Source organism: Bos javanicus, chromosome 2, assembly GCF_032452875.1.
Source record: "Bos javanicus breed banteng chromosome 2, ARS-OSU_banteng_1.0, whole genome shotgun sequence".
Classification (NCBI taxonomy): domain Eukaryota; kingdom Metazoa; phylum Chordata; class Mammalia; order Artiodactyla; family Bovidae; genus Bos; species Bos javanicus.
The window spans coordinates 106223724-106247761 of record NC_083869.1 but is presented as its reverse complement, the minus strand read 5'-3'; the positions used below and the strand labels follow the sequence as shown (position 1 = coordinate 106247761).

Below are 24038 nucleotides of genomic sequence, written 5' to 3'. Positions count from 1 at the left end.
TGGGATTGGGGGTACAGGGGAGGTTTGGGGGGGGAGGGGCCGTCTCCAGTAGCTGTCCCTTTGTTCCGCCTTCTGCTTACCCCTTGCAAAGCAAAGGCTTCAGACCCTGCAAGCCACCAGTGGAGCTGGGAGGCGGGAGGAGACTAGAGGCTGGGACAAGGGGTGGAGTGGGGGGAGGAGGGGGAGGGAGGGTGAGTTGGAGGCAGGCAGGGCGAGCGATGCTGACTGAGCCAGAGCCGAGGCCGCTGCGGACTCAGAGCTCCCTTCTGCCTGCTCTGTGGGGGCTGTGAGCTCGGGGGGGGGGGGGGACCATCCGCCAGCCCCAACGTGGCCCCAGGGACAGCACTCAGCGAAGATGACATGGATCTGTCTATCCTGCATGCTCTGGGTACGTGTGGTTGTGTTAGCTAGGAGGTCGAAGCCCCTACCCTGGTCCCTTCAACCTTAGCCTGATGCTGAGAGCCTGGGGTGGGGGGAGTGCTGGCTGTGAAGGAGGGGGCCTTTCTGCCTCTGAGGGACCGAATTGAGTAGACTCTCAGCCTGAGTCCTTCCCCATCAGTGGGGGCCCCTCACCCCAGTTCTGCCGGTTGGTCCAGTCCCCCACCCCCCGCCCTCTCCCCGAGCTGAGCCCAGGAGCTGTGAGGCGAAGAAGCCATCACAAAGTTGGTTTCTTTTTGGAGCTTCTCCTGTCTCCATTCCCACTCCCACCCTACCCCTCCCCTGCACTGGGGGCGAAATTCGTCAGCCCTCAAGTTGCTCAGCCTCAGAGTTTGAGGAAGGCGCGATGGTAGGGGGCCTGGGGAACAAGGGGTATTAATCTAGAAAATGAAATCTGGGGAAGCCCGGCTGGAGGGAAGTTCTGCTTGGATTCCGTCACTTTTATCCCAATTTCAACTGCTAACCATTGCCACTTCTTCCTCCACAGCCCTCCCACCCTTACCAAGAACCACCCCCACGCACCCCCTAGTCCCAAGGAGGAAGACAGGCCTTGTCTTTCCCCTTTCTTGGCCCCAGATTCGGGAAGGTGTGTGTCGGGCGAGTGCCTGAGGGGCAGGCAGGCAGGTCTGGGGCCACACGGTGAGGGTTAAAAGTCTTGAGGCCTGTCAGAAGGAGAGAGGGGGCTGACGGCTGCTGGAGGGGGCAGGGGCTGGAGACCCTTTCCTCAGAGGGGCTTGGCTAGGCTGTCAGGCTGGGCGAAGGCATGCAAGGCTCAGGAGGGCGAGGAAGTCTTCCCTGGCCGAAGTTAATGTTGGTCTCTGAGAGAGTGCCGGCTGGTTTGGGGGATGGCGCTTCAGTCCCGGGTCCAGATGTGGTCTTCCCTGCCCTTTCCCTGTTCCAGCTGGCCCTGGGGAGGACCCTCCTGAGCTTAGGCTGGAGCCCAGGCTGAAGGACAACAGCGGGACATCAGACCTAGGCAGAGAGGGGAAGTGAGGAGCATTGGGATGAGGGTGTTTGGGTGGCGTGTGGGGCTCTCAGTAACAGACTGAAGGCGTCTGGAGCGTCCTGCACAGATGGGGTTCGCTGGGCTGCTGTCCACATCTGTATAATGGGAGCCATGGCCAAGTTCATCTCTCCAGGCCCTTCTGGCTCCCTGGGCCCAGCTCTGGAAGAGCTCTGTAGACGGTGCTGAGGATGGAGCCAGGCAGGGAGGGAGGCCTGTGGCGGGAAGGTTGGTGGTTAAACTTCCGGGGTGATGCTATTGTGGATGGAGACAAGGCCACGTCAGCAGAGAGGCTGTGGGAAAAGTGCCTCGTGGCTGTGAGCCTCAGTTTCCCTGGGAGGTGAAATGAGGGTGACGGAGGGGAGGTGCCAAGAGGTGAGCATGAGTGCCTTGTCCAGGTGACTCCTCTCCCCGAGAGCTGGGAGAGGGGACTGGAGACCAAGGGCTGGTGTGGATGCTACGATTTCTCTAAGGTTCTCCCCCCTCCTTTTCCTGTCCTCTCTCCTGTGACTCCCCACCCCGGTCCCTCTCCAGCTTCATGGGACAACCCAGTGGGCGCCTTTCTGTGGTGGAAGAGGCTGGTGGAGTGGACTGGGGAGGAGGATGTCTTTTCCCCATTCTGCTCTGGCCTGGATGCCCATCGCCAGGGTGGGCCCAAGTCTGGGGGGAGCGGCGAGGACTGGTCCCGGGGCACAGTCCTGATCCCATCAAACTTCTTGTCCCGGATCCTCCCTTGCAGTTGTCCCAGCAACTTTCCTCTTTTTTGCATGGACCTCTGTGGGTTGGGGTATGAGTTTGTAGCAGGGAGGGGAGGACTAGCTGGTGCAAATTATGGAGAGGAGATACAGAGGTCTTGGAGACCTTGACAAGGGGGCTGCTCCCACCTTGAGAGGCACCTGCTGGTGGGAGGTGGGTGGCCTTTGTCACCAGGCAGGGCTGGGCTTAGATCCTCCTCCTGTCATTTATCAGATGGGCAGCCTTGGCTATCACAGTTCCCTCCTTGAGCCTCAGTTTCCTGATCTGTAAAATAGGGAGAAGAACACACACCTTGTTTGGCTGGGGTGAGGACAGAGATGACATGTGTCAGAAAACCAGGTACCCAGCACATAGCAGCTGCTCAGTAAATGTGGGTCCCTCATCCCACTCCACAAGACCCTGCTTGGCTTATAGGATGCCCTGCATCCCAGGTCTGATATGTGTTGGCGGCGGGGAATCTCCCCAGGAATAGCTGTACACATTTCATCCACGGAGTCATCTGTCCATAACACATAGTTTTAACAAGCTGTAGGAATAAAAATCACTTTATTAGCTGAGGTGCGTAGCTGTATATCATGTGTAACTTGATTTTCTCATCAAATGCTCCCATTGTTTGCTATTACATATTCAAGTATGGTTTATTTAGAAAATAATTACATGCCTATTCATTGAGGTTTTTTGGTGTTAGAGCTGCAGGCCCTGGGAGAGGGCTTATTAGGTGGGGCTGAGAGAGCCACAAGGCACGGCGGCCAGGGGCCAAGTACAGCGCTGGGCCTGTGCTGAGTGAGCCGTGTGGCCTCTGGCTCATCAGTTGACTCTTCATCCTGAGTTTCTCACAGGAACTTGGATGCTGTCCTCTGAGGCTGCTTGCAGCTGCAGACAAAGAAGTGTTCTCTCTTCTGGAGCCCATGTCCCTCCCAGCGCTAAGCACACATTTTTGTCAGAGGGTCCTCGTGAGCTCCCGGTTGCCTGGCGTGCACTTCTGCCCTGTGAACCCGACTCAGATCCCTCGGTCCTGAACTCGCTCTCTTTGGAGTTTCATTGGCTTGTAGGGTTGTGCCCACTGTGGGGCCTCCTGACTGTGGGCTTGGGAGCTAGGCTGGGTGGTGTGACACTAACAAGGTCTGAAATAAAACAGACCCCTTTGTAAAATTTTTCAACATGACATTCGAGGCCCAAAGTCAGGGAGCAATACGGTACTGTTTTTCTGTGGTGCTCAGAGGAAGGATGGCAGGCCGGCCAAGAGAGCAGAGCCTGGGTTTCATCCTGCCTTGTCACTTGGGAGCTCTGTGACCTTAGGCAGGTGACTTCAAATCTCTGTTTCTCCATTGGTTTCCCCACCTACCTATAGGGTTGTTAGGTTTTAAAGGAGCCAATACATTTTAGAATAGTGTCTCTCCCTCAGTAAGGGCTCAATAAATGTTAGCTCCCTTTCTACGACGGTGCAGTTCAAGGCCGCACAAGGTTAGAGGCACAACCAGGGCCTGGCTCTCCCGCCTCCCCATGCAGGGCTTTCCATTCTGGGGATCTCCCGGGAAGGGCAGGTGGAGTGTGAGGACAGTGTGAAGGCTCAGAACACGCAGGCTTTCTCCTGCAGGCAGCATGCATAGTCAGAGCACGGATTCCGGGGACAAATCCTGGCTCAGCCACTTACTAGCTGTGTGGTCCGGGCAGCCAAGTAGCCTCCCTGTGCCTTCCTTGTCTCCAGGTCCTTGACTTACACTATGTTGTTTGAACCTCACTGTAATTCTGTGAGGTAGGAAGGGCAAGGATGGCTAGTTCCAGTTTCTGGCCAAGGCGAAGGGGTCCCACAGAGGGCAAGTGGCCTGCCCAGGGGGCCATGGTGGGTTCAGTGCTCCTGAAAAGTGGAAGGGTATGGGCTGGGGGTTTTGCACCTCTGGGTTGAGGGGTTGGTGGCCAGCAGCCCAGAGATGGGAAATGATGTTAGGAAAGCACTGTGCTGCCATCTAAGCACCACCCACCCATATTCCCTCCACCTATCTCGCCACTGATCATGGAGTGCCCACTTTCTTCAAGAAGCTGGCAGATACTGGACAAATGATTGCAGTAAGATGGATATTATCCAAGAGGGAATCTGTAAGGACATTTAAGGAGAGACCTCGCCTAGACTGAGGGAGAAGGAGGGACATATCAGGAAAGAGATGTTCTCCTCTTGGGAGGTGAACTTTAAACTAGATCCAAAGATGAAGCTGAGACTGCAGAAACCCAAGCGCAGGAAGTAAGGATAACTGAGGAAAGATAAGATGGGGTAAACTGGCCAGAAGATGGCCTTTGCGCAGAGGAGTCCTGACAATGTAACTGCCAAGGCTTCTCCAGATAATACAGGCGGCAGCTGTTGACACACCTTCGGAAGTGGTGGTACTGCCGTGCTTAGGGACTGGGGACCCTATCTCAGACAGACATGAATCTGAATCTTCATTCCATCCTGGCTTCCCTGGTGCCCCAGAGCATCCTCAGCCTCACTAGGATGTTGCGGTGAGGAATCAGTGAGGGAAGCCGTGCCAGGCCCTCACCATCAGGCCAGGCCCATTAATGGGGTTTCAGACCACCCACATCTCTGTGCCTGGTGTCTCAGATGGTAAAGAATCTATCTGCAATGCAGGAGATCCAGGTTTGATCCCGGGGCTGGGAAGATCCCCTGGAGAAGGGAATGGCAACCCACGCTGGTATTCTTGCCTGGAGAATTCCATGGACAGAAGAGCCTGGAGGGCTACAGTCCGTGGGGTCTCAAGAGTCAGACACGACTGAGCGACTAACACTTTCACCTTCACTGTGCCCTCCCACTCCAGGAGCTGATTTTTTTCATGTTAGAGCACAAAAAGGGACCCGGGGCTTAATGCTCAAAAACGTTGGGACACGGTTTATAAAGCAGCCAAGTGGGGAGAGAGAGAGAGAGAGGCAGGCCAATGGTGAGAGATGGGCCAGCTCAGGAAGCCCTGTCAGGGGCCGAAGGCCACCAGGCAGAATCCAGGCTGCCCAAGCGTCTGCGTGCTCCTCTGTCACATGGGGAGCTCAGTTACAGCCATTCTCTGCATCTTTCCTCCCTTGGAGACCCAGGGCTGCTTGGCATAGGAGAGCTCGCTCCTCAGCTGTGAGGACCCCCTGAACCCGTGTTCTGTCCCCTGAGGGCAGGACAGTGGCAGTGGGTGAAATCACTGCAGGGAATGAGGTCAGGCAGCAACTCCATTGGATTTGCTCCTTCTGACATGTTTTGGGCTCACATTGTTCTAGACACAGTGGACACGGAGCAGAAGCCCATGCAGGTGCGTGTGCCTGGTGGACAAGTCCAGTGCACACCCAGGCGTGACAACACATATCAAGAGTCCACGTCTAAGTGAGTGCTTACCATGTGTCAGGCACTGTTCCGGTGGCTTTTCAGGCCTTGTCACAATCTATAGATGGTTGCTACGATTAGCCCACTTAACAGATTAGTAAAGTGAGGCAGACAGGGGTTAATTAACTTGCCAGGGGTCACCTTGCTAACAAGTCGGATTGCACAGGGCGCTGTGACGGGGCGCCAAGCACGAATGACTGAGGAAAGGAAGGGGTGCTGGGTGACCCTTAGCCTGAATCGAATCATAAGCAAATGATCAGACACATCCAGATACTGAGGGCCATTCTGCAAAACAGCCTGGGCTCTTCAAAAAAGTCCATGTCATCAAAGAGAAATCATAAGGTGGGGTCATGTGTCCACATGAAAGAAGAGGAAGGAAACCCAGCAACTAAACGTAATACAAGATCCTGCCTGGATCCTGAGTCCAAAATAAAAACAAAGGCAAAGACCCAGCTCGAATGGGTGTCATTGTGGCAAAAGGGGAAATCAGAATATATTACTGAATGTTGGATAATGCTATTGTCGCGAGGTCGAATTTCCTGAGGGTGGTGATTATATTGGATTGAGGTAGGGGACAGAGACAGAGGGTGGATAGAAGTGGCAGAATGCTCACAAGCAGTGAGTCGGGGCCAAGGGCATATGCATGTCCATCTTTTCCAGAGCTTTTAAACTTTCCACAATGAAAAAAGAAAAGTAGTACGGAGAGGCTGATTTTTAAAGGGATGGTGGGGACGTTATTTGGGAAGATTTCCCTTCGGGGATGAGGTTTGAATGAAGCTTTCAAGGATGCCTAGAAGCCTGACATGCTGAGAGGCAGGAAGGACATTCTGGGAAGAGGGAACGGCAGAACCAGGTCTCAGGTATGGATCCAAGGCAGGGAGTCAGGGAATGGGGCATGGGGACTGAGATGGCTGGGTGGGCCGGGTATGGACCAAGGCTGCTCCCTGCTGATTGCAGGGAACGCACGTTTTATGGTGGATGCTCGGGGAGGCATGGAAGCCTTTCGCAGTGAGTGGGGGTGACCCCAGAAAGCTGTGTACCTTAGAGGCTGTGCAGGGCGGAGGGAGACCAGGAGGCTGTTGCCACAGGCAACAGTGCCCAGGCAAAAAAGTGACAGGGCCTCTAATAGGGCAAAGGCAATGGAATGAAAAAGCACAGGAGGGCCAAGAGAATATTTAGGAAGCAAAATTTACAGAGTCTGGCAGCTGGTTGGATTGGAGGGTGGAGGGCTGGGAGGCGTTGAGAGTGACTCAGAGTTTTCCACCCGGAGCAACCAAGAACACGGTCAGCGCATTAGCTGGCTAGGGGCTGGGGGGTGATGGTGATGGTGAAGAGGAACTTTGGTGGGGTGGTGTGTATGTGAAGGTGAGATGGGGTTGGAGGGAGCTTGCATTTGTGGTGCTGGTGGTGGGGAGTGTCCCAGACTCCAGCCTGTAGCTCCACTGGGAGTCCCAGTCTTCCTCACAGAAATAAGCGCTGATGCCAACCAGGTCCTGGTGTCCCAGCCGACGGTGATGAGACACGGAGGGGTGGATTGCTGGGAGAGGACTGAATGACACTCCAGGTCTGTCCGGGGCCTGCTTTATCGTGATTTTCTTTCCCAAGGCTTACCGGCTTGCCAACTTCTGTCCTCTGGCCTCGTCATCCATGGCTCCTAGTATGGGGCCCAGGGAGCCCAGTGGGGCAGGGCTGGGGATGTTTTTGGGGTCAGGAGCTCATGAGCTGAGGACCTCTAGGGTTATCAGTCCCCTTTCATCACACCCCCACTCCATTGCGCTCTGCCCCATGGGGCCGGGAGGAGCCAGTAAACAGCCATTCCCAGCCCAAGGCCAAGAACTCCCGCAGAGGCTGCCCAAGCCAGATGTGCCACACCCCTCTGGCAGGCAGCTTGACTGAACAGTGGGGAGGAGGGCAGGGAGAGATTCCCCCAGAGGGCCAGAACAGCCCTCTGACGCTGGCTGGGCTTGTTGCCGGGCTAGGGCTCTGGGCTTGGAGAGGGGAGAAGAATGACTTCAGCTGGGACCCTTTCCCTTTCTGAGTTCTGGCTCTCAAGAGAGGTGGACTGGGGACAGACTAGGCAGCTTCTGCCATGGCCGGGCCTCTTCTGCTCTGAATTTTCCCTAGATCCGTTAGGAGCTAATCCGGCAAGGGAGGGGCCAGTGTGCTTTGTGAGGCTGTCTGCCACTTGTCAGGGAAAATGATGCTTATTGTCATAACAAGCCGTTACCCTTGAGCATGGTGCTTTATGGGCTCCGTTCTCATCCTCTGCCTGTACCTGGGGAGTAACCGTGGGCGGGGCAGGGGAGGTGCTAGACCCTCGTTTATCTTCTTCCTCTGGATTTTGACCTATGATTGTTTGAAAGTTCTTTTCCCCTTGTCTAATCATGAGTTCTGGCACCTTCTACCCACTGGGGTTTTGTTTTGCCTTTAGAAACTTCACAGCCATGACAGCTCCTTCAGATATTTGAAGATATTCTACCCTATACTTCCTCCTCCGTCATCCCAGGAAATCTTCAGACCTCTGTGGATGACTCTTAACAAGATTACCAGACACCCCAGTGTATATAGCCAGAGATGCTGGCAGAGTCAAGGTTATGACCTGGGGTCACTTTCCTGGGCATGGCCCAGCTGGTCTCCTCACTCCCACTGGGGTTGCCCAGCCCCTCACGGAGGGGTGATGCCCCATTAGACAGCTCTCTCTCTGTAAACGTCAGCAAGTCCCACCCCCTAGATCCCACAGTCCCTTCCTCTCAGACTGGCCCATTGTTTCCCGGATACTGTGTACACCCAGGCTGTCTTGTCCAAACCCCTCACTTCCATCTGGGGACTATGAGGCCCGGAGAAGGCCACTGATGGTCCCAAGACTGCCAGTCTAGAAAGCTGGTCTCTAGACTCCCATCCCAGAGATCCCAGAGATCCTTTAGCCAGAGAACCAGGATGGGGTGGATATAGGGGACAGGTGTGTGACGGACCATCACCCAGGGCAGCTCAAAGATGCCGTGACCAAGGCCGGAGAGCATGTTTTCTGAACCTCATGTCTGTTCTCCAAGCCCACGGGGGAGGAGATTTTGTAAACCAGACTTTATGGAGTTGTCCAAGCAGAGCAAGCAAGCCCAGGACCCAGGGGAGAAGCCTGGGTGTTTGCTGGTCAGCCTGGAAGGCCAGCCTGCTCCTCTTCTGTTTACTGGGCAGATTCCACTGCCCTGACTTTGCTTTAGTTGGGGGGGCCTCTTTCCCCGGGCTTTAGGGGAAGGGCTAGATTTGGGGTCGTAGGCAGATAAGGCTGGAAGATAAGCTGGTATGGGGAGTTCTGCTGACTTAGTAGGGTGGGAGAGGCAGGCTTCCGGGGGCAGAGTAGGCTTGAGATGACTGGGCTTTAGGGCTTCCTGCATGCCCCTTCAAACATGCCTTAAATTGAACCCCAAATCCCTTCCCTGTTTCTCCTCCCATCTAAGCCTTGGCTACTGCAGTTGACAAGGGACTGGGTCCCCTCCCTGGAAGGTCAGTGACAGAGATCATTTGGAAGGTCACCAGCAGGGGGCTGAGATGGGAAAACACGGGAGGTGAGACCTCAGAATAGGAGAGGACTCACCTGCTCCTCCTGGTGTGGGATAAGAGGTACTGGGTCAAGTCCAGAGCTGGGCAGTGCCCAGCCCCCACTCTCAGTCCACCCCCTCACCCCCAACCTCAGCTGAAGCTCCCAGAATAAAGTGTCTGGAATATCAGAACCTGGGTCCTGCTGCCTGGTCCAGCCAACAGGGGCACGGCTGGGCTCCTGCACCTGCTGGCTTCACTACCCTCTGCTCTCTTTGTCTCGGCTCTGGGCTTTATCTCTGCTCCCTTCTGCCTCCCCACCATCTCAACATATAGTCTGTCTCTCTTTGAATTTTGAGACAATCTAAAACTTCAGAAAAGTGTCAAATACAGTGCAGAGAGCCTTCCCCGCTGCCCCTGAACTATTTGAGAGTAGCTGACCCATTGCTGTACCCTCTCTGAAGGCTATGCTATGCTAAGTCACTTCAGTCGTGTCCAACTCTGTGTGACCCCATAGACGGCAGCCCACCAGGCTTCCCCGTCCCTGGGATTCTCCAGGCAAGAACACTGGAGTGGGTTGCCATTTCCTTCTCCAAAGCATGAAAGTGAAAGTGAAGTCGCTCAGTCATGTCCGACTCTTAGCGACCCCATGGACTGCAGTCCACCAGGCTCCTCCGTCCATGGGATTCTCCAGGCAAGAGTACTGGAGTGGGGTGCCATTGCCTTCTCCGACCCTCTCTGAATACGGCCCTATTTTCCTACAAGGACTTTTCCTACCTAACCCAGCACAGCCATCCAAGTCAGAAAATTGCCACTGATGAGTGACTACCTTCTCATCCTTGGTCTCCGCTGAAGATCGGCCAGTTGTCCTCCTGATGTCCTTTAGGGGAGTGGAAAGAATCCAGTTCAGAATCAGTGGTGGCATTTGGTTGTCAGGTCTCTTTAGTCTCCTTCAGTCTGGAAGTCTCCTTAGCCTTTCCTTGACTTTAGTGACCTTGTCACTTTGGAAGATTATAAGCCGCTTCACTGGTAGACTGTCCCTCCGTTGGGGTCGGTCCGATGCTTCCTCTTGATTAGATTCAGCTTGTGTGTCTTTGGCTGGAGTATCGCAGAAGTGATGTTCTGTTCTCATTCCATCCCCTCCCTAGCGCACGATCTCCACTCATCCCCTTACCGGTGACGTTAGCTTTGATCACTTGATTAAAGCGCAGCCTGCCAGGCAGAGTTACTTTTTCCCCTTTGTAATTTATAAGCATGATGTGGGGAGGTGCTCTGAGCCTCGTAAATGCTCTGTTCCTCACCAGCCTTTCAGTGTTTTCACTTATTTCACATATCAGTATGGACTGCCATTACTGTCAGCATGTATTTTGATGAATCACTACTATCATGATGTATTGATGCTCACGTCTTCCCAGATCTGAGCAGCCCCTTCAAGCTGGCTCCTGTGTCCTTTTTGTCTGTCTGTTCCCCTTTGAGACTCTGGTTCCCTTTATAGTCTCTGTGTCTCCATCTAATCATTCTCATTCTCTGTATGTGCTTGCTTGTCTCTGCCTTTGTTTCTGCCTTTATCTTGATCCTCTTTTTTTTTTCTTCTCCGACTGTTGCTTTTCTCTTTGTCTCTGTCTCTCTTTGTATTTTCCTCTTTTGTTTCTGTCTCTCTCTCCCTCTGCCTCTCTCTGTCTTTCTGCCTCTTTCCCTGCTGGCTTTCTGCCTCTCCTTTCATCTGTTTTTCTCTGTGTCTCTCGTGGCTCCATCTCCTTTACCCAGGACTCAGCACTACAGGGCTCTCAGCTGCGAGCCCTGGACATGCTGGGTTTGTATTCCAACCTACAGGCATTGCACACATTTATGTATGTCTATTTGCTATCAAAACTTTCTGGGACTCTGCCAGCCGTCCCCTGAGCACCTAGAGCTGGGAGGCTCAGACTGGGGTGCTGGGAGGGGGACTTGGAGAAAAAGAATCTTCTCCCTGGAACGGTGGGGTGTGCAGTCGCGTCTGTGTGTGCCCATGCGTGTGCCGGGGGCTTTGGAAAGCTCTGTGCCTGGGGAGCCAGTGGGGCAGCTCAGTGTCTATGCTCTGCTGGCCCCTGCTGCCTGAGCCGGGGAATAAATCCAGTCAGACGCCAGGGGGAGGTGCCTGGGAGAGGAGCAGCGTCTGCACTCAGGGCGTGGTTTCCTGGGGTGTCCTTGGAACAGCCTGTGCCTGGGCTGGGGGCTGCGGGTGGGAGGAGGGAGGGGGTCTTAAGCAGTGTGGAGGACTTTGTGACTTAGAGTGTGTTTACATCTGTGGTCACAAGGGGGTGTGGAGCCCAACCTCGCACTGTCTGGAGGAGGCAACTGAGGCCCCTGTTAGTGGTCGGCTGGCGGCTGGCCCAGAGCTCACAGAAAGCCAGACACAGAGAAGGCTTGGACTGCCAGCCTGTCTCTCATCCCATGTGTGTGGTGGTGTCATTTTAAAAAGGATATTTAGGGACTTCTCTGGTGGTCCAGTGGTTAAGACTCCACACTTCCAGTGCAGGGTGGAGGTTCAGTCCTTGGTCAGGGAACTGAGATCCTACATGCTGCATGCAGCTAAAAGAAAATTTTTAAAACAGGGTATTTAACCTATTGATATTTTCATAATGTAAAGAAGAGGAAATAGAAATAAAGATGGAAGAAGACTTCTGGGCTGAGGCAGGGAGTAATAATGAGGATTTGAGAGAGAACTGAGGGGCAGTGCACTCACAGGGGTGAGACGTTGAGGGCCATCAGCAGCGGTGGATGAAGTTAGCTGCATGCGCACGGGGAGTACTATGCAGCGGTGAGAAGGAGGGCACTGCTGTTCTGTGTGACCACAGGGGTGAATCTCACAGGTTCTTGCGGAGTCAAGGAAGCAGACAGAGGAGTATATACGGTGCTATTCTATCATATGAGGTTTAAAAACCTGGTAGAATGGGTCTTTGGTGACAGAAGCCAATAGAGCTTACCTTGGGGTGATAGTGACTGAGGTCACCAGGGAGCCTCCAGGGGTGTGAACCCAGGGGGCATACATGTGTCAGATTGTATTGAGCAGCACGCTTAAAATCAGTGCACTTTGCTAATACAGAAAGAGTGGTTAAGAAACCATGGAGGAGCCTGTGGTGCCTGGATGCTGGGGTTTTTGGTTGTCTGAGCCCCATTGCCGTCTGGGAGTCTGGGTCACACCCATAGCTTTCTCTTTCCATGGGCACCTCCTTCCAGAAATGGGCTCAGGCCCTTCACGGCTGAAGGGGCTCTCATCTCTCCTTCCCCCAGTGCTGGCCTGCTTCTCCCTCGGTCTCCCGGCTCTTTCCCCAGGAGCCCAGCCTGACCTCTGTGCCTCTCCTCCCACAGCCAGAGGACCTGGAGGCCCCCAAGACTCACCACTTCAAGGTGAAGACCTTCAAGAAGGTGAAGCCCTGTGGGATCTGCCGACAGGTCATCACCCGAGAGGGCTGCACCTGCAAAGGTGAGTGGCTGGCGGGGCCGTGGGGGAGGGGAGCGTGTCTTTGTGGAAATGAGAGGCTTGGGGCCCTGGCAGGGCTGGGATGTCCTTGGGGTTCCAAGTGGGTGCCTGGTCCTCATTTGGGAGGAGAGGCTGAGCACACAGATGGCGAGCATGTAGGTGTGTGTGAATGGCACATGGCAGGTGATGGATGGCATGGAAATAGCATGTAGTTTGTGTGTGGATGACATGAAGAAGGTATGTGGGTGGCCTACAGATGGCATGTGAATGGCATGGGGAAGGCGTTTGGATAGTACGTGGTGGCAGGTGGGTGGTGTGTGGCTGGTGTGCGGCTGGAGCGTGGAGGGTGTGTGAAGGGGTGTGGTTGGCCTGTGGATGTCATGTGGTTGGTGTGTGGCTGGTGTGTTCAGGGCATGTGGAAGGTGTCTGGGGGCGTGTGCCTTGGCACTGGGAGTACTGCAAAGATGCCAAGCCACAGTCCTTCCCTTGTGGCAACTGAGGGGAGAGTCTAAGAGGCCCCCGGCTGGCCTCGGCAGAGGGCCTGCTGGCTGGCAGGCTTTTGCAGTCATTGTTTTCACATGTTCCTGGAACCGCCTGGGCTCGGCTGTCACTGCCACCAGAGGAGTCCGTGTCTTGTCTCAGATCACATGGTGAAATCAGCAGGAGGCCCCTGTGCCCAGTCTCGGCGACTGACACCATCACCCACATACTTGCCACCGGCTGCCTCCCTCTGTCGTCTCCCATCAATTGCCAGCACCTCTCCCCGCTCCCATACAGCTTGAGTCCCTGAGCTTCTCATCTTAGGTGACTTCTCTCACTTGGGTGACTGACAGAAGCCCTTCTGCCTCTCGCATCCCCACCCACCCTCTCAGCCCACCTCCATGCCAGCTTCCCTGGGACTCGGCGTCAGTTCCCTGGGTTTCGCCTCGGGAGCCCCCACGCCCTCAAGGCAAAGCGCAGACACCTTCCTGCAGCCGTGCAGTCTGGTGGACTCACCCCTTGCCAGCTCCCCTGCCCCCCAAGTGCACAGTGAAACCAGCTGCACCTCTTGTACTTCCCGAGTACGCCAAGTATGTCAAACATGCCAAAGCGCCAGGCTCTTTCTTTCCTGGAGCCTTCTTTCTAGCCGGGCTCTCCCCCTCCCTTCCCTCCATGCCCGTGTCCCAGTGAGGCTGGGAAGATGGGTGTCAGACCCTAGGGAACAGTGATGAAAACAGTAGTGAAGCACACAGACACGTGATCTCATGCAGGGCTCATGGCATGTGGGAGGTGATGGTGTCATCTCTGTGCTACAGCCGAAGAAACTGAGGTTCCAAGTAGTCAAGTCTCTTGCCCAGACACGCAGCTGGCTGGGTCGGAGTGGTGTTTCCAGCCTGTGTGCTCTCTGGGCAAGGAGCGCTTCCTAGATGAGGAGTTTCTGCTGGTGTTGAAGTTGGAGTGGATGGATGGAAGTGTGTGAGTGTGTGCATGCATTTGGGGTGCATTCCAGGCAAGCCTGATACAGGCCAAGGGCAGAGTTTTATGATCCTTAACTGCAGGATTGGGACACCCAGACTCTGGGGGCCAGCAGGAAGGAACATATGTAATACCCAAATTAGCCGCATGGTGGCACCCTCCTCCGAAGTGGTCTGGCTGGGATGTGTTTAGTCGCTTGGTGCTGTCCGACTCTTTGCAACCCCATGGACTATAGCCCACCAGGCTCCTCTGTCCATGGAATTCTCCAGGCAAGAATACTGGAGTGGGTTGCCATGCCCTCTTCCAGGGGATCTTCCCAACCCAGGGATTGAACCCAGGTCTCCCGCGTTGCAGGTGGATTCTTTATCTTCTGAGGATGGATGGTGCTTAAGAGTCAGAGCTGGGAGAAGTCCATCACCGGCTCCCGGAGCTTGCTCAAACTCATGTCCATTGAGTCGGTGATGCCATCCAACCATCGCATCCTCTGTCGTCCCCTTCTCCCATTTTCGATGCTGGGAAAGATTGAAGGTGGGAGGAGAAGGGGACAACAGAGGATGCGATGGGTGGATGGCATCACTGACTCGATGGACATGAGTTTGAGTAAGCTCTGGGAGTTGGTGATGGACAGGGAAGCCTGGGGTGCTGCAGTCCATGGAGTCGCAGAGTTGGACATGACTGAACAACTGAACTGAACTGGGAGAAGTCAAGGAGGTATTGCCTAAGGTGGGGTCTTGCATGTTGCTTGCATCATAGCCCCCACCTCATCCTGTCTCTTGAACCTGCTCCTGTTAACCTCTGGCCCACCCCCAGTTCCCTCCTTCCTTTCCCAGTGCTTCTTCCCTTCACCCCAGTGACACACAACACTGCTCTGATAGGAGGCGGCACAGGGCTGGGAGTAGAAGAAGTCCTGACACGCTCACTGGATGACCGTGGGCACTCCGGCTGCATGGTCTGTGATAGTCTGTGGTCTTAGGTTCCCAGGATGACCTGGCTAGAGGGCCTGGGTGGAGCAGGGGCTTTGACCCCATGTGAATGGAAGGCTCCCACAGTGTGCAAAGATGTCCTGGGTCTCATCTGGTTTGGAGCCTGGCCCTGCCAGTGTGAACCAGGCTGGAGGGCGGGTAGCCAAGAGGGCTGCCAGGCTGGTTTGGTAGCTCTGAGTGAATGAGTGGCGAGAAGGAAGAAGCCGGGGCCACTCTCCAGAGGCACCAGCAGGTGTCAGAACTGGGCCACGGAAGGCCCAGGGGCCTCCAGCCCTGCAAGGGAAGACAGAAGACTCCTCGCTCTTCAGGCCACATGTGCACCCCCAGTGAGACAGGTGAGGTCACCAGGTTTGGGGGCAGGGTTGGGGCCACTAGGCTTAATGGCAGGAGATGCAGAAGTGGACCGACTGTCTGTGGTTTAGAACCAGGAGGTCATGGTGGCACGAGACTCACTTATCCATCCCTTTCTCCCTCCCTCCACCCACCCATTTATCCATCCACCCACCCATCCATCCAGGGTCACCAGAAACGGTTGCACAGGTCATTCACTGGCTGAGGGGTCAGTTCTCCAAGGCCAAACCAAAGGATTTGTTGTGCTCTCTAGCTCATGGCAAATAGATGGAGAAACAGTGGAAACAGTGGCAGACTTTATTTTGGGGGGCTCCCAAATTACTGTAGATAGTGACTCCAGCCATGAAATAAAAAGATGCTTTCCTTGGAAGAAAAGTTATGACCAACCTAGACAGCATATTAAAAAGCAGAGACATTACTTTGCCAACAAAGGTCCGTCTAGTCAAGGCTATGGTTTTCCAAGTAGTCATGTATGGATGTGAGAGTTGGACTATAAAGAAAGCTGAGAGATGAAGAATTGATGCTTTTGTGGTGTTGGAGAAGACTCTTGAGAGTCCATTGGACTGCAACCAGATCCAACCAGTTGGATTTAGGGTTGCATCCCTAGATCCAACCAGTCCATCCTAAAGGAAATCAGTCCTGAATGTTCATTGGAAGGACTGATGTTGAAGCTAAAACTTCAGTACTTTGGCTACCTGATGCGAAGGGCCAACTCATTTGAAAAGACCCTGATGCTGGGAAAGATTGAAGGCAGGAGGAGAAGGGGACGACAGAGGATGAGATGGTTGGATGGCATCACCGACTCAATGAAAATGAGTTTGAGTAAACTCCGGGAGCTGGTGATGGACAGAAAGGCCTGATGTGCTGCAGTCCATGGGGTCGCAAAGAGTTGGATATGACTGAGCAACTGAACTGAACTGAACTAGCTCTTCTTCCTGTCTTCAAGTCTCAGGCTGCAACACAGTGATTCTCTGGATTAGTGGTTAGGGGTTCAGGGTTGAGTGTCAAGGCCCTGCATGCACAATCTCCATGGGGCTTGCAATGTTGAGGGAACTTTTGCTGCAGGCAGGGGCAGTGAGGACACCAGCCCAGACCTAGAAAGATGGGGGCTCTGGGTCCTGTCTCCCACTGGCTGCCCTGCCCCATAGCTCCCCACACGTGCCTGCCTTTCACTGTTTAACAGACTATGGCTGAAGGAGGTGGGGTGGGAGACAAGGTCGGGAAGAGAGTCAGGGAACCCGGGGTCTAGTTCTGATTCTGAGAGGCTCAAAGGTGAACGAGGCAGACAGAATGGAGGTGGGTGGACATGTGAGTGCCAACATGATGGATATACAGGCAAAGTGGTGGCCATGAGACCGTGGCCGGTCTTCCTCCCAGGTATCAAAGAGTTAATAATAAACCCAGTCCTCTCTCTGAGGGGGTGATTGTGAGGAGCACTGAGATTCTTTGTGTGGCTGTAAAGGGAGACCTGGTGTGCTGCGATTCATGGGGTCGCAAATAGTCGGACACGACTGAGTGACTGAACTGAACTGAACTGAAAGTGACCCCTGGTATTAGGACTAAGTCTCCCCATGGGGAGATGTAGGTAGATGAGACAGCGGGAGAAGAGGCCTCTGGGGCCTTTGTCAGTGGCCTATCCTTGACTTCTGGGGCTGGCCATGCGTAGGCCAGGTGAGCTCAGATAAATCTCTTCCCCTGTCGGGCATCAGTTTTGTCATCTTTAGAAAAAGGGTTGGACCAAGAATATCCACTAAGGCCCAGACCGTGGGAGGCCCTGGAGAATTCCCTTGTTGGCATCTGCAGAGTCTGGAAAACTCTCCCAATGTAGGCCGACCCTCCACCACCTGCGTGCAGGTGTGCACCCATCTGACAGTCGTGAACTGGGCCCCTCTGGGCTGTATGCCATGCTGGAGCCAAAACCCAGCTCCTAACCTGGGAAGACAGACGTGCTGTTGGACAATTCCAGAGCCCAGTGTGTGTGAAAGGCTGCCTCTGACTTAGCAGATTTTCGTCAGTCTTCAGTAGGGAATCCATATGTTGTCTGGATCTTGAAGAATGTGTAGGAGTTCCTCAGTCCAAACAGAGGATTTCCCACAGGTCCCTGGGGGACAGTGCTCTAGGGAGTCTAGGGCCTGGACCAATGGCCTCAGCCTCCTGCCAGGCTGATATCCAAGGGAAGAGACCAGAATGGCAGCTCAAGAACCCAAGACTGCCATCCAGCCTTGAGTGGGGCCCGGACTTAAGAGCCCTCCCCTTCTTCGTCAGCTTGCAAGGTGAGGGCTGTCACCTGAAGTGTCCCCGAGAGTGGGATGTACCTGGGGAAGATGCTTCAGCCCTTAATGGGACAAGTCCACCTAGATGCCCTCACTAGCTGGGTTTGGGGAAACCTTGTTTCAGGATTTCTCCTCTTTCCTAGGAATCCCAGCTTCCAGCCTGTGTCCCAGTCACTCCTTGGAGTCACTGGAAGCAGCCTGGTCAAGTGGGAAGACACTGGGTTCTAGTCCTGGCTTCCTCTTGCCTGGCTGTGTGACCTTGAGTGAGACGCTTAACCTCTCTGGGCCTAGTTTTCCTGGTTCTCCAAACGAGGGGTTGCACTAGATCTGAGGCTCTAAACTGAGTTCCAGAGGAACTATAAGGTTCTTCAGGGCCTGAGAAGGTGGGAAAAAGGGGGAAATCAAGGGTAGGCTTAAGGACCTGGGGCCCTGGAACCTCTGCCCACTTTACTTGGAGCAGCCCTGGTTTCAAGAGTTAAATATATCAGCGAGCAGAATGGTGGTGGTCCTGCATTTGATTCAGACATCCTAGATTCAAATCCCAACTTTTACTAGTGAGAACAGCTTGCTTCATCTTTCTGTGCCTCTGTTACCTAACCTTTCAAATAAGACACACAGCAAACCTTCCTCCTTGAGTTACTGTGGGAATTACCTGAGACAATATATGTAAAGTGCTCAGAACAGATCCTGGCACATAACAAGCATTCAATAAATGCCAACCAATATCATTGACTGCAGCCACTAAATTAAAAGACGCTTGTTCCTTGAAAGAAAAGCTATGGCAAACCTAGACAGCATATTCAAAAGCACAGACATCACTCTGCTGACAAAGGTCTGTCTAGTCAAACCTATGGTTTTTCTAGTAGTCATGGACGGACGTGAGAGTTGGACCATGAAGAAGGCTGAATGCCGAAGAACTGAAGCTTTCAAACTGTGGTGCCAGAGAAGACTTTTGAGAGTCCCGTGGACTGCAAGGAGATCCAACCAGTCAATCCTAAAGGAGATCAACCCTGAATATTCATTGGAAGGACTGATGATGAAGCTGAAGCTCCAATACTTTGGTTACCTGATGTGGAGAGCCAACTGATTGGAAAAGACCCTGATGCTGGGAAAAACTGAAGGCAGGAGAAGGGGGTGACAGAGGATAAGATGGTTGGATGGCATCACTGACTCAATGGACATGAGTTTAAGCACACTCTGGGAGATAGTGAAGGACACGGAGGCCTGGCGTGCTGCAGTTCATGCAGTTGCAAAGAGTCGGATACGACTTAGTGATTGAACAATATCATTGAGGGGGCTTCTCTGGTGGCTCAGTGGTAAAGATTCCACCTGCCAATTCAGGAGACATGGGTTAAAGCCCTGGGTGAGGAAGATCCCCTGGAGAAGGAAATGGCAACCCACTCCAGTATTCTTACCTGGGAAAATTCCATGGACAGAGGAACCTGGTGCGCTAGAGTCCTTGGGATTCAAGAGAGACAGACATGACTTAGCAGTTAAACAACATCATTGAGATTCCATGTAAGAGTCCAGCTGCATCAAGAGTTTGGCTACAAAAACAAAAACCACTGGATGGGGTGACCTAGAAGGTTTCTTCTTGCTTCAACTTCAGAGCCACACCATACGCACTCCCCCTACCACCCCAAGTCATCTTGCATTAGGGTTCTCCAGAGAAGCAGAACTAATAAGGTAGGTAGGTAGGTAGGTAGATATTTATTGTCAAGAATTGGCTCACGTGATTGTAGAGGCTTGGCAAGTCCAACATCTGCAGGGCAGACAGTCAGGTTGGAGACCCAGGGGAGAGTTACCGTTCAAGTCTAAAAGCCGGCAGAATTCCTTCTGTCTTGGGGAGCTCAGTCTCTGCCTTTCAAGCCTTCAACTGATTGGATGAGGCCCACCCACATTATGGCCGGCAGTGTGCTTCACTCACAATCTACTGAAAGCTGACACCTAATATAAACCATCACACACCTCCAGGCCATGCCACAGAAATAAGCAAGGCAGGGAAGAGCTGTGAGGCCTGGTGGGCAGGAGGCAGGTTTCTGCCAGCTGGGGAAGGAGCAGAGGCCTGCCGGGCACGCAGGCGTTTTATCGCCGGGGTCAGGTGCACACCGAGGCTCTGCGCTCATTTTCCGACCCGAGGCCAGGAGGAAAAGGCCATTTAGATCCCAACAATGTTGGCTTCCTGTGTTCCCAAGAGGCAGGAAGCCACCCCAGGACAGAGTCCAGGCCGCCCAGTGAGGCAGGAGTCAGCCAAGGGCTGGGGTTGGGGTGCTCCTCCCCACAGGTGACCTACAGACCCCTCCCCACTCCAAGGCTTTTGGCTCCATCTCAGGCTCTATTGTGAAGGGGCAGTGTTGACACCCACTGGCCAAGATGGGGCTTCTGGGCTCCATGAGCTTTGGTTTGACAGGGTCCCTCCCCAGAGGTCCTCATCTTGCAGGGTCCCTGGCCTTCTGTGGGTGTGCTCAGGTGGCGTTGATCCTGAGATGTGTGTCCAGGATATCTGAGGGGTGCTAGGAGGGGGAGGTTGGAGTTCCTTCTTCCCTTTCATTACCTTACCAAGCAGTCAGTCATCCAAAGAGGCTGCTGAGTCTCAAACCTCCTTTTCTACCACTGTACCAGTTTAGACCAATTATCCTTCCCTGGGCCACATCCCCCCTCCAGCCTTGTCTCCCTTCAATTCACTGTTCAAACCAGTTCATCGTGTGAGGGGACTGCAGAAGGGTGTTGGAGTTCCCCTGGAACAGGGGTCAGAGATGCAGGGGACTTTAAAGCAGGCAAGTGAGTGTGGACAGGTCATGGTGGGGCCACCAAGTATCCAGAGAGAGCTGTTCTGTTGCATGGCACTCCAGCTGAGAGAAGAAGCCTTTGTATTTTAAACATTGAGGCAGTTAATGAAGACAAGGGCCCAGGCCCAATCTGCCCTGGAGGCTGCTAGTTGGCTGCCTCATTTTCTGAGCAGAAGTCTGAGACTCAGAGAGGGGAGTGACTTGCTTTGGGTCACACAGCTGTAATAGCAGTCAGGACTAGAACCCAGTTCTCCTGACTCAGAGTTTTTCCATCTAATAGTACAAAGGTGATGGAGATGCTGCTGGTCCAACTAACCCTTATACAGAACAACCTCTGGGCTGGCCAGGTATATTAACTTATTTAGTTCTCACAACAACTCTGTGAGGTCGATGCTTTTATTACCCCCATTTTAGAAATGAGGAGATGAAGGGTCAGAGTGGTTAAGTAACTTGTCCCAGATCACAGAGCTGGTGCATGACCTGCGTCTGAGCTGAGAGTCAGTCTACATGCAGCCAGGTAGGAAAGTGGGTAGATAGAAAGCAGGAGCCCTGGGGGAGTAGGTGAGGATAAATCAACTCCTTCAGTGCTCTCACCCTTTGCCAGGCTTGATCGTAGGTGGTGTTTGCCCTGAAGCACTTAGGAAGACTGACTGTGGTCCCCACCTGCCTTCTCCCCACAGCGGGTGGAGCTGAAGAGTGAAGCTCCCTACCCTCACTTGCATGTTTTCCATTGCTTCAGAATGTCAGCCCTGGTCCCAAGGGTTTAGGCTGCAGAGAATCCTTCCAGTTTGAAATTTACTCCACATTTATTGAGGCTCATCTATGCCAGACCCAGTACTAGGGGAAGGGGCAGGACACAAAGCTACAGAGTTAAAAAGGACCTCCCTTTCTGTCTTAAAACAGTTGAATGTGGGGGAGAACAAATAATAACGGAATGCTTAGTCCTCCAAGGTGATAAGAGCTTTGTTGTGGGTTGAGGATTCTTGGAGCACAGAGGAGAGAGGGACCATCTTTGAATGCTTTATTATCCAGGGTGAGCATTTTGAACTGGGCCTTGAAGGATATATGGGAGTTCACCATTCCAGACATAAGCCTTGTTGACTCAGAGTCTGTGGAGTTTGGTGTGGCAGGGACAGATCTCTTTATGGGCAGTGGCTGGAGGTGGAGGCAAGACGTAGGCTTAATAAGTGTGTTGAGCTGGACAGAGGGTTCTAAGCAGGGGTGTGATATGATCAGTTTGTTCCTTGGAATGGCCTGTGACTCAGTGAATTGAAGGGAGACAAGGCTGGAGGGGGGATGTGGCCCAGGGAAGGATAATTGGTCTGAACTGGTACAGTGGTAGAAAAGGAGGTTTGAGACTCAGCAGCCTCTTTGGATGACTGACTGCTTGGTAAGGTAATGAAAGGGAAGAAGGAATTACAGAGAGGAATATACATATAGTCAGGGAGCGAGGAAGGACCCAAAGGATGGCCTCTAGTACTCGTTCTCAGCGTCAGCCTTTGGCCTCTTGCTTTCTGAAGGATCCTGTGCTCTGGTATCTGTATTAGTTAGCTGTAGCTGTGTAACAAATCACCCTAAGTCTTAGCAGTTTACATCAAGTACAAAATTATTCTCTCACATAGATTCTGTGGGTCAGGGATTCATGAGTAGGGCCTCACCCACATACCTGGGTGGTTTGGACTTGGGTGTCTCATAAAGTTACTGTCAAGATAGCTGGGGCTGTAGTCATCAGAGGGCCTGATGGAGTAAAGATCCACTTCCAAGGTGGTTCAGTTGTGTGCCAGTCAACCTGGTGCTGGCTGGCAGCAGGAGGACTCAGTTGTTCCCCCACACGGCCCCCGCATTGGGCTGAGTGTCCTCATGACACAGTGACTGGCTTCCCCGAGAGTGAGCAATCCAGGAGACAAAGGCTGATAACTTAGCTTCAGAGGTTATACACTATCTTTTCTATAATATACGATTGGTCTATAAACCAGTTCATCGTGTGAGGGGACTGCAGAAGGGTGTGCTTACTGGGAGGTGATTCACACTGGGGCCACCTTGGAGGCTGCCTGCTGCGGTTCCCTTTCTGTGACCCATTTGAACGCATCATTGATCCGAGAAGTGAGAAGCCAGCTGATCAGCATATTTCAAATTACAGCAGGAGGGATGCAAGTTGGAGAGTAGGAATACTGCCCTATGGGAGAATACCGGAGACAGGTGACCAAGATTGTAAAGGCGCCTTCCTTGGAGGGGGCTCGGGGCAAGAGGATTTCCTTGGGTTTGGGAGCAGGTGCTTCTTAAGGCATAAAAATTCATCTGTGGGGGCTTGACCACACTGGGGCTGCCTGGAACGTGCCACTTGAATTCCATTTGCCAAGCTTTTGTCTTTTGAGCTGGAGGCTGGGGAGGTATTTCTTTGCTCCCCACTGTAGAGCTTTCAAGGACAAGCTCTTTGCATTCCAGCACGTAGGGAGCACTCAGCACATTGTACTGCAATTGCCCAACGATTTCCCCATCTGCCCTCCACTCAAGGGCATTTACTGAGTGTCTGCCCACTGTGTGACAGGCAGGGCTGCCCTGTATAGTCATGCAGGCCGCTCAGTGCCCAGGGTGCCTGCCCAAGAGAGTCCTGGAATTAGTCTGTGCCTTGTTCACCAAGCCATGCATCCAGGCACAGGGCTGGGCCCACCTGGAGAAAGGACATCTTTGTGCCATTCCCACAAAGACAAGGTTGTCAGTGTCCTGGGGGCTGGTCTGCCCAGAGGGTGGGACTTTTTCTAAAAGATGTTGTTTGGCACCGTGTGCTTGTAGCACACATTGATCTAGTTGCTGGGGATACAGGGTGAACAAGACAGACATGTTCCCTGCCCTCATCAGTCTAGTGTGGGGAGGTGTACTATATACAGGTAAGCAGGAATTCCCCAAGATGACTTCAGATTGTGAGCTGTGCTAAGAGGAGTTTTATCAGGGTACTGCTAAGAAAGAATAACGGGGAGCCTACTGTAATTTGAGTGGTCATGGAAAGACCCTTTGGAAGAGATAGCTTTCAGTGGATTCTAGAAGTAGAAGATGGATGTGGATCGGTGAACAGTGGAGAGCTGGGGTGAGGAAGAGCCTTCCAGGCAGTGAGGACAGCAAGTGCAAAGGTCCTGAGGTAGGAAAGAGCCTGATGCACGCTGTGAACGTCAGGAGTATGAAGTCTGATGCTGGAAGAAGATGGAGTCCTGGCTCTCACTGTGCTTCCAGTGTCTAGACTGGGCTTGGAGGCCTGGAGTGGACCCTTAGGGATGTCTTTAAAATTTTTTAACTTACTATTTTTGGCTATTCTGGGTCTTCACTGCTGCACAGGCTTTTCTCTAATTGTGGCGAGCAGGGGCTATTCTTTGTTGTGGTGCGCAGGCTTCTCTTGTTGTGGAGTACAGGCTCTAGGGCATTTGGGCTTCAGTAGCTGTGGCTCTAGAGCACAGGCTCAGTAGTTGTGGCACACGGGCTTAGATGCCTGAGGCATGTGTGATCTTCCCGGATCATGGATTGAACCTGTGTCTCCTGCATTGGCAGAATTCTTTACCACTGAGCCCATCAGGGTAGCCCTTGAGTTCATGCTCAGTTGCTCAGTCATGTCTGATCCTTTTCGACAACAGGCACTGCAGTCCTCC

The 24038-nt window shown here is 53.3% G+C and overlaps 1 protein-coding gene across 12 annotated transcripts in view; it reads left to right on the top strand.

The window, feature by feature from the left end:
* Positions 1-229: 229 nt before the first annotated feature.
* The window catches only part of TNS1 (tensin 1), a 216229-nt gene continuing 192420 nt past the window's right edge, over positions 230-24038 (top strand). For 10 of the 12 annotated variants that reach the window (XM_061384530.1, XM_061384521.1, XM_061384496.1 and 7 more), the window contains exon 1: positions 12438-12552. Coding sequence is in view for 2 of the 12 variants with exons in the window: in XM_061384478.1 (XP_061240462.1) it covers positions 356-388; positions 12438-12552 (148 nt within the window). In the remaining 10 variants the exon portion in view is untranslated. Of the gene's footprint in view, positions 389-12437; positions 12553-24038 lie in introns of those variants that run through there. The other 2 variants (XM_061384478.1, XM_061384457.1) reach the window with 1 other exon arrangement.